Source organism: Lemur catta, chromosome 4 (assembly GCF_020740605.2).
Source record: "Lemur catta isolate mLemCat1 chromosome 4, mLemCat1.pri, whole genome shotgun sequence".
Classification (NCBI taxonomy): domain Eukaryota; kingdom Metazoa; phylum Chordata; class Mammalia; order Primates; family Lemuridae; genus Lemur; species Lemur catta.
In genome coordinates this window covers 65,655,522-65,668,844 of record NC_059131.1, presented here as the reverse complement: position 1 = coordinate 65,668,844, position 13,323 = coordinate 65,655,522, and the positions used below count along the sequence as shown (strand labels likewise).

At 39.5% G+C, this 13,323-nt stretch overlaps 1 protein-coding gene across 1 annotated transcript in view; it reads right to left on the bottom strand.

Annotated features, from left to right (window-relative positions):
• DNAH6 (dynein axonemal heavy chain 6) overlaps positions 1 to 13,323 on the bottom strand; it is a 240,745-nt gene that overhangs the window by 182,933 nt on the left and 44,489 nt on the right. The window contains exons 8-11 of the mRNA XM_045549959.1: positions 12,748 to 12,877; positions 11,067 to 11,235; positions 5,523 to 5,639; positions 781 to 981 (exon numbers count right to left, since the gene is read on the bottom strand). Coding sequence (XP_045405915.1) covers positions 781 to 981; positions 5,523 to 5,639; positions 11,067 to 11,235; positions 12,748 to 12,877 — 617 coding nt within the window. The remainder of the gene's footprint in view (positions 1 to 780; positions 982 to 5,522; positions 5,640 to 11,066; positions 11,236 to 12,747; positions 12,878 to 13,323) is intronic.

Genomic DNA, 13,323 nt, shown 5'->3' with positions numbered 1-13,323 from the left:
GCACTTGGGTGCCGAGGAGAAAAGGCAATTGCAGTAAGTTGAGGGCCACTGTTTGTTGATTTTGTGTTGCTATAAAAGAAATACCTGAAGCTGGGTAATTTATAAAGAAAAGAGGTTTATTTGGCTTGCAGTTCTGCAGACTGTACAAGAAACACGGTGCCAGCATCTACTCCTGGGAAGGGGTTCAGGGAGCTTCCAATCAATGCAGAAGGCAAAGGGGGAGCAGGTGTGTCACATGGTGAGAGAAGGAAAAACAGAGGGAGGAGGTGGCACCACACTCTTTTAAACAACCAGCTCTCACATGAACAAACAAAGCAAGAACTCACTCATCATTGTGGGGAGAGCACCAGACATTCATGAGGAATCTGCCCCAAGGGCCCAAACTCCTCTCACTCGGCCCTACCTCAAATAGTTCAATATGAGATTTGGAGGGGACAAGTATTGAAACTACATAAGCCACATTCCTGTTTTCCATGTAGGAGACTAGGTTACCCAGAAATCTAGAGAAGAAACAAGCCAAGGAGTAATGCTGTTCTTTCCCTTCTCACATCAATTTCCTCTATAAATGTACTTTTGTTGTTAAATATTAAAAAATTATTTCATGCTTCATAGCACAATTTCTAAAGGACAAAGATTATTTTCAAATTTTACCATTTAGAGATTAGGTGTATTCCAATTTTCGCAAGCAGAACATTTAAAGATAAGAAAGAAAGAGAATGTGTTACTCAATTTCTTAAAAATTGAGAACATTATAAAATAGGTTAGGCAAAGTAAATATACCTTTATTTGATAGATAATTGTGTGAAAATTCTTATCATCTTCAAATACTGCTGATAAGCTCGGCCCAGTTCCACAGGTTTTTTCCTCAAGTTTGTTGTTAATGTAAGGACTGGTGAAAGCATCAAAATATGAATCAGGCACAAGATTAGGAATGGATAGCACGGTGTTTTGACAATGATTAATTGCACCTGAAATACCATCCTGTTAGAGAGAAAGACATAAACATAAATGGAAACACACATATGATTATGAGTACTTCTGAATTTTTTGAGTATTAAAATAAGTAAAAACCCATTCAACCAGGCCAGGTGTTGTGCTGATTCTGAGTAAATGATAAATCAGAAGACACAGCCTTGCCTTCAGGACACATATTTTCAAACTGAGAGAGAGCCAGATAAGCAAAAAATTGCAACACATTGTGCTGAGTTCTATAGCTGCAGTGTGAACAAAACACTAATAGGTCATTTTGGAAACATGTCAAAAAGCCCAGTGTTCACTTTTTACCCTCATAATTGCAGTTTGGCTTTGAATGCAGCCACCTTATCTACCGACTTGAACACAGTTGTCGTTCTCTCCTAAAGTGACAGTTGAGTCACTAAAGAAAAGAAAGGCCGAAGTAAGCCTGTAGGAAAGTTTAAAGGGAGGGTTAATAGTTTATGTTCTTTGAGAAGTAATTTCTATTCTAGAAATCTAACCTAGGAGAAAAAATTACATATATAAACTAAACAGAGATTTACATGCAAGGACACTCATTGCAACATTGCTCATAACTAATTAGAGCAACACTTAAGTGTTCAAAAATAGGAGTACAGTTATATAAGTTATGATGCATTTATTAAATGGAAAATCATGTATCCTTTCAAAATAGTATCTCTGAAAATTGTTTAATGACATGGAAAAAAGATTATGATATAATGTTAAGTTACAAAAAAGAGCGAGTAGGACATAAAATTGGTGTATGATATCATCCCAGTTTAAGCACGTATCTGTATCTATATCTATGTTTATAATCTCATGGTAAGCTACATATGTCAGTGTGTCAGTATGTACTAAAACAAGACTGGAAGGAAGCATATAAAAATGTTAACAGAGGTTATTTCTATTTCTGGCACATAGGATTATGAATGCTTTCAATGATCCTTTTTCTGTGTTTTTCAAATTCTCTTCAATGCACATTAAGTAGTTTATAGTTTATAACAAATGCAAAATCTAATTAGAGAAGATAAGGTAAAGAAAAGGTACCTCTTGAACACATGGCCATGTAGAGTGGAATAATAGACACTGGAGACTCCAAAGGTGGGAGGGTGGGAGGAGGGTGAGGGATGAGAAATCACCTATTGGGTACAAGGTACACTATTCGGGATATAGGTACACCAAAAGCTCAAACCTCACTGCTATACAATATATCCATGTAACAAAACTGTACTTGCACCCCCTAAATATATAGAAATTAAAAAAAAAAAAGAAAAGGTACCTCTTGAAATGAATGAATCTTAAAAGATGAATAGGAGCTTGCCAAATGTACAAGACAGGAGTACAATCCTTGCCAAGTCATTGTGTATGGGGGACCTGAGGAAGGGGCGGTAGGTTTGGGTGCTGTGAGTTGTACAGGCACTGAGCATGGTGCCAGCGTGGAGAAACAGGATGACACGCAGTTGGTCCCCTCATGAAAGGTCTTATGCATGATGCCAATGTTGGCCCATAGACCGGTGCTCCCCAGACTGTGACTGGGGACTGCCTAGAGGATACAGGGTCCCAACTTCCCAGGTAAGTTTGGGAAGAAACCTTGGGTTGAACAAAGTTAAACAGGATTCTACTCAGGACTTGCTCACCAGGATTTTTCACAGTTGTTAATATGTAAATGTGTATTGCAACCCCTTCACTTTTAAAATGCCAATCAGCATCTCACAGAGCTTACTCCGAAAAATGCTACTATAGGTGATGGAGAAATTTTAAGCAAAAAAGTGACATGATCAGATTTGCCTGTGAGAATAATCTTGTTGTCAGTAACGTGGAAAATGCCTTAGAGGGAAGGGAGGCAGGCAGATGAGAAGAGACTTTTATGGCAGGCCAGGTAAGAATGATGAGGTCTTTTTGGAGAAGAGAGGTGGAGCGGGTGCGACTAAGGGTCAGCACACCATGTCTGGTATTCTGGTCTTGAGGAGGTAGGGGAGGATCTAGGAGGACTCCCACATTGCTGGCTTGGGCATCTGGATAGTGCCTTTCATTGAGGGGGAGATAGGGAGGGAAGAGTAAGTTTTAGAAAAAGTTGATAGGATCAAGTCATTTTGGTGAATTGCAGTTAATTTGGTGACATTGAGATGGAGATTTCCTGATGGCCATTAGTTGAAGTTTAGAAGAAAAGTACTGGATCTCAATATATATCTACGTTGGCATTCTAGAAGTGGTAGTCAGAGAAATGGGCACAGAAAAGAGCACCCAAGAAGAGCACACAGGTTGAGAAGCAGAGGGAGGGGACCTTTTAGGATAGCAACAGTCAAGGGTCAGACAAAAAAAAGGCTCTTGGAAAGAGGACAGAGAAGGAAAAAATGTTGGTACAGGAGTAGAACCAAGAGAAATCAATGGAGGGAAGAGTCTACCTCAAGAGGCGAAAGCAGTAAACAGAATCAAATGTAACAGGAGGCCCACCAAACAGAATAGGAAAGATAAAAACTGAAAAGTATGTATTGAATCAAGTATTAGGAATCCATAGGTAATATAAACAAGAACAATGCAAGATGTCATGATTTAGATATACAATTTTCCTTTAGACTAAGCTCTATATGTGTGTATGTGTGTGTGTGTGTGTGTGTGTGTATGTGTGTGTGTGTGAAACAACTGGATGGGGATGATTAAGGCTAATGACAAAACAATAAGAGAAAAATAGAAAATTTAAGGATTATAGTCCTATTTAACATTTATTGGCTAATTTGGGTTATATGAAGTAAAATCTTATATTGGTATGAACACACAAACATGCTGATTATGCATGAGCTTGGCCATGTATTTTTCATGTACAGGAGTTAAAAATACCCATGTGGGGAGTAGAGTCCTACAACAGGAAATAGGAAGGGTATAGAGTTATATGAAGCAAAATCTTAGGGTTATATGAAGTAAAATCTTATATTGGTATGAACACACAAACATGCTAATTATACAGAACTTGGCCATGTATTTTTCATGTACAGGAGTTAAAAATACTCATGTGGGGAGCAGGGTCCTACAATAGGAAATGGGAAGGGTATAGAGTTTTTTGAGGCCCATCACTTGGGGGTAAAGAACAGCTAGCTGCTTGCAGGAGAGAGCCTCATTGTGTCATCTGTAGCACAGGGGCACCTTCATATGGGCACATTGTCCCATGTGAAGGACATGAGTCTCGTGGGAGGCTGGGACCTAAGAGCCCAGTGCCTCTCTCTGTGGGAGCTTTTGAGTGGGCTTTCAACCACAGGGACCTTAGCAGTCTGCCTAACACTGTAAATATCTTATAAGAGCCTATCTCTTAAATTATAAAAGCATAGACTGCTGCATGGAATAGGAAGCAACACTGGAACTCATTTTACAAATGCAGAAACTGAAACTCAGAGAGGTAAGTGGTTTTCCCAAGGTCAAATAGCTTATTAATTGTGAAGCCAAGGCTAAAATCTAAAGATCTTCATTACCAGTGCTGTTGCACCATAGTATACCAACTAACAACAGAAAATACAGACTCCAACTGGCTTACTATGTAAATGTCATAGGCAGAATTCTAAGATAATCCCTAAGATTCCTGCCCTCTGTGTACATACTCTGTACAAGCCTCTCCTTTTGAGTATGGGTGAGAACTGTGAATATGATGGGATGTCATTACATGATTAGGTTACATTATATGGCAAAGGTGGAGGAATTTTACAGATATAATTAACGTCTCAAATCAATTGATTTTGAGTTGATCAAAAAGGTTATTATCTTGGATAGACGTGACTGAAAGCCCTTAAAAGAGGAATCAGGCCCTTTCTGAGAGAAATTCTCCATATGGCCTTGAAGGTTAATGGCCATATTGTAAACTGTCTATAAAGGGGACCACATGGTTTCTAGGACGTAAGGGTGGTCCCTGGCCGACATCACTCAAGAAAATGGGAACCTCAGTCCTATAGCTGCATAGAGCTGAATTATTCCAAAAACCTGAGGGAATTCAGAAGTGGATGCTTCTCTACTCAAGCTTCTGATAAGATCTCAAGCCCAGCAGACCCCTGAATGGCAGCCTGGAGAGGCCCTGAAACAGAGGAAGAGCTGAGCAGTGAGTGCCAGGCCCCTGGCCTACAGAAACTGTGAGATAATAAATGGCTGTTTTAAACTGCTAAATTTGTGGTAATTTGCTACACAACAATAGATAACTAAAACAATGAAAGTCTCCCAGATGTAGCATACTTTTAAAAAGATTTCAAAAATGGTATTCAGGACAGAGAGATTTCTTGGACTCTACTTAGAGGGATGTATATAGTCAATTCCAAATTTTGTGTAGAGTATATTTTCTTGCTTGTATACCTTACAAGGTCCCTGATCTGCCTTAAGCTAAAGAGAATGTGCTAACCTATCAGATAGTTTGATGTAGATGTAATGCTGTGAGAGACCAATGCATTCTTTCTTATGATCAGTTTGGAGACGTGCCATCTGCAATCCTGCCATCCAATTCACAGTAAAACAGCTGCTTAAGTTTCCAAAAAAGGTGCTTATATGTGGATTTTATATGAAAAAACACACACCAGGAAGTCTTCCAAAGAAGGCTCAAAGAGTAGCGACTGGACTGTCAAGATCAGTTCTGTGAGGAACATGGGGATGAGGGACTCATCTTCTTCTTGCTTTTCCACCACAGGGGCACCCTGAAATGAGCACGTTTGCAGTGTTATAAAGATACAAGTTCCAAGGCGTAAAATTAAAAAAAACAAAAACAAAACAAGAGACATGTAAACTTGGAAGTTTATACAATTAGCTGAATTTATAAACTTGGCTTGCAGAAAATCGTTCAAAAAAGTAATATCACAGAAAAAAAGGCAAATATTGAAAGACTACATAGTTATGTAAAACTTCTCTTTTTATAAAAACACTATTGACAAAATGGAAAAGTAAATAATAAATTGGGAAAACATATCAGTAATGTATAATATGTAACAGATAGAAAGTTGATAATAGTTGAATGAAAATATAGTTGGTATATTTAATAGAAGTACTGTAATATATTAATACCTAAATAGAAATATATTCAAATAGACATGTACTCAAACAGAAAAATGGGAAAAGGGAATGATCTGATAATTCTTAAAAGGAAAATACAAATGATCAATGAACCTCCTCCTCCTCTTCCTTAAAGTGGTTTATTAGTAACAGCATTGGTTGTTTACTGTGTGCCAGGCACAGTGCTATTCATGTAATTCCCATATCAACTATATGAAACAGGTACCATTATTACTCCTGTTAGAAAATGGGATCTGGAGAAGGTAAAATATTTCATCCACAACATATTGGCTAGTAAGCAGCAGACCAACATTCAAACCCAAGTCTTTCTGATTGCTGGACCTATGCTTTTATACCTGCACTAGGGTAGCAATTAAAAAAGTATAATGTTTAAAAGCAGTGATATACCACTTTGCATCCAACAGACTGACAAAGATTAAAATGAATGATAATATCTAGTGTGCACGTGGGTAAATGCTCATTCTCAAACATGGCTAGGAAGGTTGTAAATTAGCAAAACTTTCTAGAAAGTTATGGATCAGCATGTATCAAAAGCCTTAAAAAGCATGCATATTTTTGATCCGACAATTCTACATCTAGGAATTTCTTCTAAGAGGAAAAATCAGAAATGTGTGAAAAATGTATAGACAAGGAAGTCCTTCACAGCATTATTTGGAATAGTGAGCGCGTGATTAATAAAAAAATTTTTTTACAAGAATCGTAATACATTTCTGACAACTGGCAAGACAGCAGACGACAAAAACTGCCAGCCAGAGTGTCTCTGCAAGAAAGATAGATTTTAGATGAAAGTGAAAAAAACAAACAGGCAGACAAACATAGATCAGATAAGGGTCAGAAGAAAGGTTGCCTGAAACCACAGGAGACTCCAAGGGAAGAAGTTGCGGAACAGAACTGGAAGGAGAAAGCATCAGCAGGGTCTAAACCCTGAGAGGCTTGGAGACCAGCGACAAGGGTAGGTGGCGTGGTTAAATTTCCCCTCTCTTGCATCTTGGACTGTTGGTGGGATCCTGAACTGCTGGAGAGACTTGCCAACACCAGCCCAGAGACAGCTGCTACCAGTGAGCTGTGAGCCTCTTATGGACAGGGCAACAGCCTCCCTGCTCCCTTGGGGCACCTCCTGCCCCACAGATCCGAGCCCATTGGAAGGTGCCATATTGCTTCATTTTCCCCTTCCCCTCCTCTATCCGCAGCTGTTGAGAGAGACAATTTAGCCACCACTTGGAGGCATCCGCAGGGAATGGGGCCTTTCCTTTTGGGGCCCTGTAGCAGATTGAGGAGTACTTGGACTATGAGCTCCCTACCTGCCAGCCCTCCCAGTTGTTGCTTGCCTGGTGACTCCAGCAGAGCAGGGTAAATCCTGAGGCACAGAGACATTGATCCAGCTTGGGCACCCTGTGGGTGACTTGACACCAGCACTCTTCTCCCTGGCAGGGTCAGGGATTGATCTCCAGGGCCCAGGGCACAGGCCTGCAGGACATATCCCATACACCCAGGTCTTGATCGCATTGCCCAGGGGCACAGAAGGGATATTTGTGACCTAGTTTACTGAGGTGTGTGTGCCTTGAGGGGCAGATCAGAGTGGGTCCTAGCTGCGGCGTGCTCGAGGGGCAACCTTCCTCCCATGGGAGGGCTGTGCTCCCAGCTCAGGCCATGATCCTGGGCAGGGAACCTCCTGGCTCGCATCACAGTCAGGAGAGATCCACTGGCTTGAGGTCCTGCCTGCCAGCAGAGACCCAGGAAGAAACACAGAATACGGGAGGGTGGAAAGGAACAAGGTCTGCTCCAGACTGCCAGACTGTGGGTCTAAGACAGCCCTACCTCCACATGCAGACTTTTTGGTTGAGTGGGATCATTTCAGCCCCTCCTTGGCAGCTTTGCCCAGAATCAGAGAACACACCTTTGACCCCTGCTAAAAGCACTTGTGGAACTTGAGGGCAGGCTCACCTAACCCAGCTCTGCCCAGCCTCACCCCCCCACCTATCCCTACTGAGGTGGAGAATAAGGACACACCTGGAAGTCCCAGGGCCCCACCCACCAACTGAGGCACTGAGTGCTTCTCCAGAGGAACAAGAGCTGGTTACAGGACCCAAAACCAACACTGCAGCTTGCTAGTTCCAGCAAGTGCCACCTACTGACAAGGAGGTCAATTTGCATGCCTTTTTACTACATTTACTGACTCATCAGATAGGGTGTGGTAGAGTCTCACCCACAAACAACACCTACTGGCTCCGAGACTAAAGTAGGTGTGTCATTGTGTCATTATCTAAACAAAAATCTACAGGTAAGAAGTAACAGCTGCTCCAGATGGGAAGGAATCAGCAAAAGAACTCTGGAAGTATGAAGAATCAAACTGAGAGCACACCCCCAAAGGGGAACACCAGCTCTCGAGCAATGTATATCAACCAAATTCAGAACACTAAAATGACAGAAGAATTTTGAACATGGATTGTAAGAAAACTCAATGATATGCAAGAGAAAATGGATACCCAACACAAAGAAACCACAAAAAAAAAAAAAAAAAAAAAATCCAGGACTTGGAAGAAAAATTCACTAAGAAAATTGAAATATTAAAGAAAAATATTTGCATGCTATACTTCTGATAAAGGGCTGATAACTAGAATCTATATAGAACTCAGGAAAATCAGCAAGAAAATATCAAACAACCCTAACAAAAGGGGGGAAGAAAGGACATGAACAGAAACTTTTCAAAAGAAGATAGACCGATGGTCAACAAACATATGAAAAAATGCTCAAACATCTCTAATCATCAGGGAAATGCAAATCAAAACCACAAGGAGATATCACTTATCTCCAGTGAGAATGGCCTTTATCAAAAAGTTCCAAAACAATAAATGTTGGTGTGAATGTGGAGAGAGAGGAACACTACTACACTGCTGGTGGGACTGCAAACTAGTACAACCTCTGTGGAAAACAATATGGAAATACCTCAAAGAGCTACAAGTAGAACTACCATTTGATCCAGGAGTCCCATTACTGGGCATCTACCCAAAAGAACAAAAGACATTCTATAAAAAAGACATCTGCACTAGAATGTTTAGAGCAGCACAATTCACAATTGCAAAGATGTGGAAACAACCCAAGTGCCCATCAATATATGAGTGGATTAATAAAATGTGGTATATGTGTACCATGGAGTTCTACTCAGCCACAAAAAACAATGGTGATCTAGCACCTCTTGTATTATCCTGGATAGAGCTGGAGCCCATTCTACTAAATGAAATATCACAAGAACGGAAAAACAAGCGCCACACGTACTCACCATCAAATTGGTATTAACTGATCAATACTTATGTGCAAATATAGTAGTAACATTCATCTGGTGTCAGGCAGGTTGGAGGGAGCAAGAGGGGAGGATGGATATATTCACACCAAATGGGTGTGGTGTGCACTATCTGGGGGATGGACACGCTTGAAGCTCTGACTTGGGTGGCGCAAAGGCAATATATGTAACCTCAATATTTGTACCCCTGTAATATGCTGAAATAAAAAAATAGCCATAAAAAAGAATTATAATACATTTCTATTTGAGAATATCACATGGAAAAATACATGTTGACTTGGGAAATTTTTCAGACTACCTTATTGCTAAGTGGAAAAGCAAGATAAAGTAGTAAGTAAAAGTATGATATCTTTTTTCCCCTTGGAAATAGTTATATTTGGGCAGCAAAGGATGCTTTTCTTTGTATATTTCTGTGTTTTTAGAATTTTCTGCACTTAGCATATATTACTTTTATAATTAGAAAAATATGGCCGGGCGCGGTGGCTCACGCCTGTAATCCTAGCACTCTGGGAGGCCGAGGCGGGTGGATCGCTCGAGGTCAGGAGTTCGAGACCAGCCTGAGCAAGAGCGAGACCCCATTTCTACTAAAAATAGAAAGAAATTATCTGGCCAACTAAAATATATACATAGAAAAAATTAGCCGGGCATGGTGGCGCATGCCTGTAGTCCCAGCTACTCGGGAGGCTGAGGCAGTAGGATCGTTTAAGCCCAGGAGTTTGAGGTTGCTGTGAGCTAGGCTGATGCCACGGCACTCACTCTAGCCCGGGCAAAAGAGCGAGACTCTGTCTCAAAAAAAAAAAAAAGAAAAAAAAAAAAAGAAAAATAAATGCTACTTTTAAAATTTGTAGTATTTATAAAAAGAAGGAATTGAAAACAGGGAAGGAGAGAAAGCAATGAAAGGAGTATAGGACTATGTTTTAACTTTTGGAGAAAAGAGAAACTAAGACAAAGAGGATCAGTTCTTGTACTGCACAGTTAGGTTTCCTGGGTGGAAGGCAGCTGAGATGCAAAGGTGGGAGGCTTGATCAAACCAGTAAGCATGTTTTGCTATGTTTTTAGGTAATTCTGGCAAGAATCTTTTAGTATCAAAGATGGACCTAGGCCAAAGCTTACTGAAAACCTTGGATATGAGACAATATGAGTTCTCTCTTCACTATGCTACAATGTACAACTTTGTACTACTTCATCTCAAATACCCGAAATTACTCTGTGTTGTTAAGATCAACATCCTCCTGAGAGGTCATCCACTCAGAGCACAAAGATTTGCTTTCATGATTTACTTCTTCTCGCCACTAAACTATTGCTTATCTCTTTCATTTATACCACTTTTCCTGCTTCTCCCTGCTAGTTTATGCCCATGATGACCCCCAAATTGTAAGTTTCTTGGTGGCAAGGATCCTGTCTATCCTTTTCATCACTATATACTTCACATCCAGTGTGGGGATTGGCACCTAGTTGGTACTTAAGAAATATGTCAATGAACACGTGAATAACCTTTAGCAAATTCCTATGAGAGAGACAGTAACATTTTCTCAGTACTGTGGATTCTTACTCTATTATTAGATACTCATTGATATGCTGATTTTCTTTCCACCATTTCATATGCATATGGTAGGCTCTGATTATATTGTGAAATCCTCTAAGCATTTCTCTGTTTTTCCAGTGCACAGAAAAGAACATAATTCATAGATCATAGTACGTACTCCTCAATAAATGCTAACCAATGAATATTTTAAATTTTGTCTGGATATACCTTTTTATCAGTGACTTCAGGTTTCTCTTCAGTAATCCATTTCTGAATGACATCTGCTGAAGGTGTTCGTTTTAGCTTGTCAGTGAGATAATTCAAAAGAGAGTTAACAGAATTTACTGTTAAGACGTGCATGGTGTTCTCAATTAGATAGTCATTTAGACGGATAAAGCTTGAAAAGAAAAAAATAAATGCAGCTTCAGTTTTATATATTCACTACATATTTTTGACAGTGCCTCTAAAACAAGTGTTTAAATTTTAAAATATCATAATTTCTTCTTAAATTTGTATTTAATTATAATAGCAGAGATGTATTGTCCAGAAGAGTTGTTCTTTTAAAATACAAATATATTCAAATATATAGCATCAATTTAGCTAGGTGTTCTAGTTCTTCAGTAGGATATTTAATGAGTAACATAATGAAGGAAAATGTATCTGGTTCATCTAGCCAAAAGAGCCATCAGATTTTTTAAAAACGTGCTTTAAAGAAGAAATCAATGCATAAAACATCTGTAACTTGCATTCTAATGATAAAAGTATGAAATCTTTGCTGTTGAATAAATGTTGTTTGACAGCAATTGCTAACCCAAAGGTGCAAATTTTACGTTTCCTTACTTGAGTGCTTAGAAATGCAACTGAGTCAGCAAGACATTTAAAATAACTTTTTATTTTGCTTAAGTAGAGTTCCAGGGCTTCTAGAACTTCTAGGCCCATGATGGTGGTGGCCTCAGAGACTGCTTCACTGACTTCTGTTGCTACATGGACATTATCATACATAAACTAGTACACAGTTAAGATTTGTTAAATAGACACTTGCAAAAGTTGGATTAAGTTAGTGAGCATAAAATAACGACCATCAGTACTTTACAGTTCCACAGATAACTTTTCAGATAATGTTTGGTGATTTTGTTTGCAAGAGTTGTTTGTAATCATGAGGTTTTAGAATGATGGGAAATCTAAACACTGCAACTGTCAAGGTCAAGATCCAGTTGGGTAAAGCAGGTGGCAGAACTAAAGCTAATGAGGGTGAGTCCCCTGGTGAAGTTCTAGGAACACAACTTTTATCTCTGGCTCCCAGTTGCAAGACCTGCCTTAGGGATAGGGTGGAACTTTGTGTGGTTATACAGCTGCCTGTAGTTCTTTAGTGACCAAAAAGATGGACACTCCAGGCCCACTTGAGGAGGTCTACAAATCTCTGTGTGCCTGACTTCTCCTTACCACAGCATGCTCTACTGAAGGTCTTCATGCTCCAGGCTGGGCCAGAGGGAAACAAAGTTGGAGAGATCAAAGAGGATCTTGGCCTTGGACTCACACTCTAGCCTCTACCAGCAGCTGCTTTGCTTGGGTGGCAGCTGGGTAGGATGGGTGCTTCTGGAGCATGCATTCGGGTCACCATATCCCCAAATTCCTCATCACTATTCATGAACCCTGTGGTGAAGAGTTTAGTTTTTTCTTTTTGAAATGAGACATCATTTATTATCTAGAAAGGATTCTATTTTTTTTTATTTTAAATTTTTATTGTACATATTTAAGGTATACAACATGATGTTTTGATATGCATAGTGAAATTATTATTCCAGTTATGCACATTAATGTGTCCATCATCTTCTAGGGTTTAATTTTTAATGAAACTTGAGAAGGATGGATGCTCTAATTTTTCTTAAAAGAAAGAATAATCAATTACCATGTCAGCCTCATGCAGTGATGCCTTTTGCTGGCCTGTTCTGTGTATGTCATTCTGTCAGAGTCTCCGTAAGTGGGCAACTCAAATGGCACTTCAGTGAAATCTGTACTATCTGGCATTTTAAAATAATCTAAGAACAACAGAAGGTACAACAACAAGCATTCTTGTGTAAAAATTCCATTTCTTTCAATATAATTAAAAGAAAAGACAAATAAAATTTAAAAACAACAAAATCTTTTGGAACACAAACCATTTCAAACCCCAGAAAACAGCCCAGCTATCCAAGAGTTTCACATCAAAGGATTTCAACTGGACAAGAGTGCAGACAGTTTAACATTCTTGTTAATGGAATTTGATCTGTATATTATGTTACTTCTTTCCCAGGAACACCTTTGTCCTCCTTTCTATCTGCCTTTTAGTCATCTTTTATAGTACATGCCAGCTGGGGCCAATCCTGAGATCCATCCAGTCCCTTAATTTTAACAAATTTTAACAAACCTACTGTCTGTCCTAGTAGGTTGGATATACCTTTAAGGAGAGAGGCCCTGAGTTCACTATAAAACTTTGCTTTTGAAT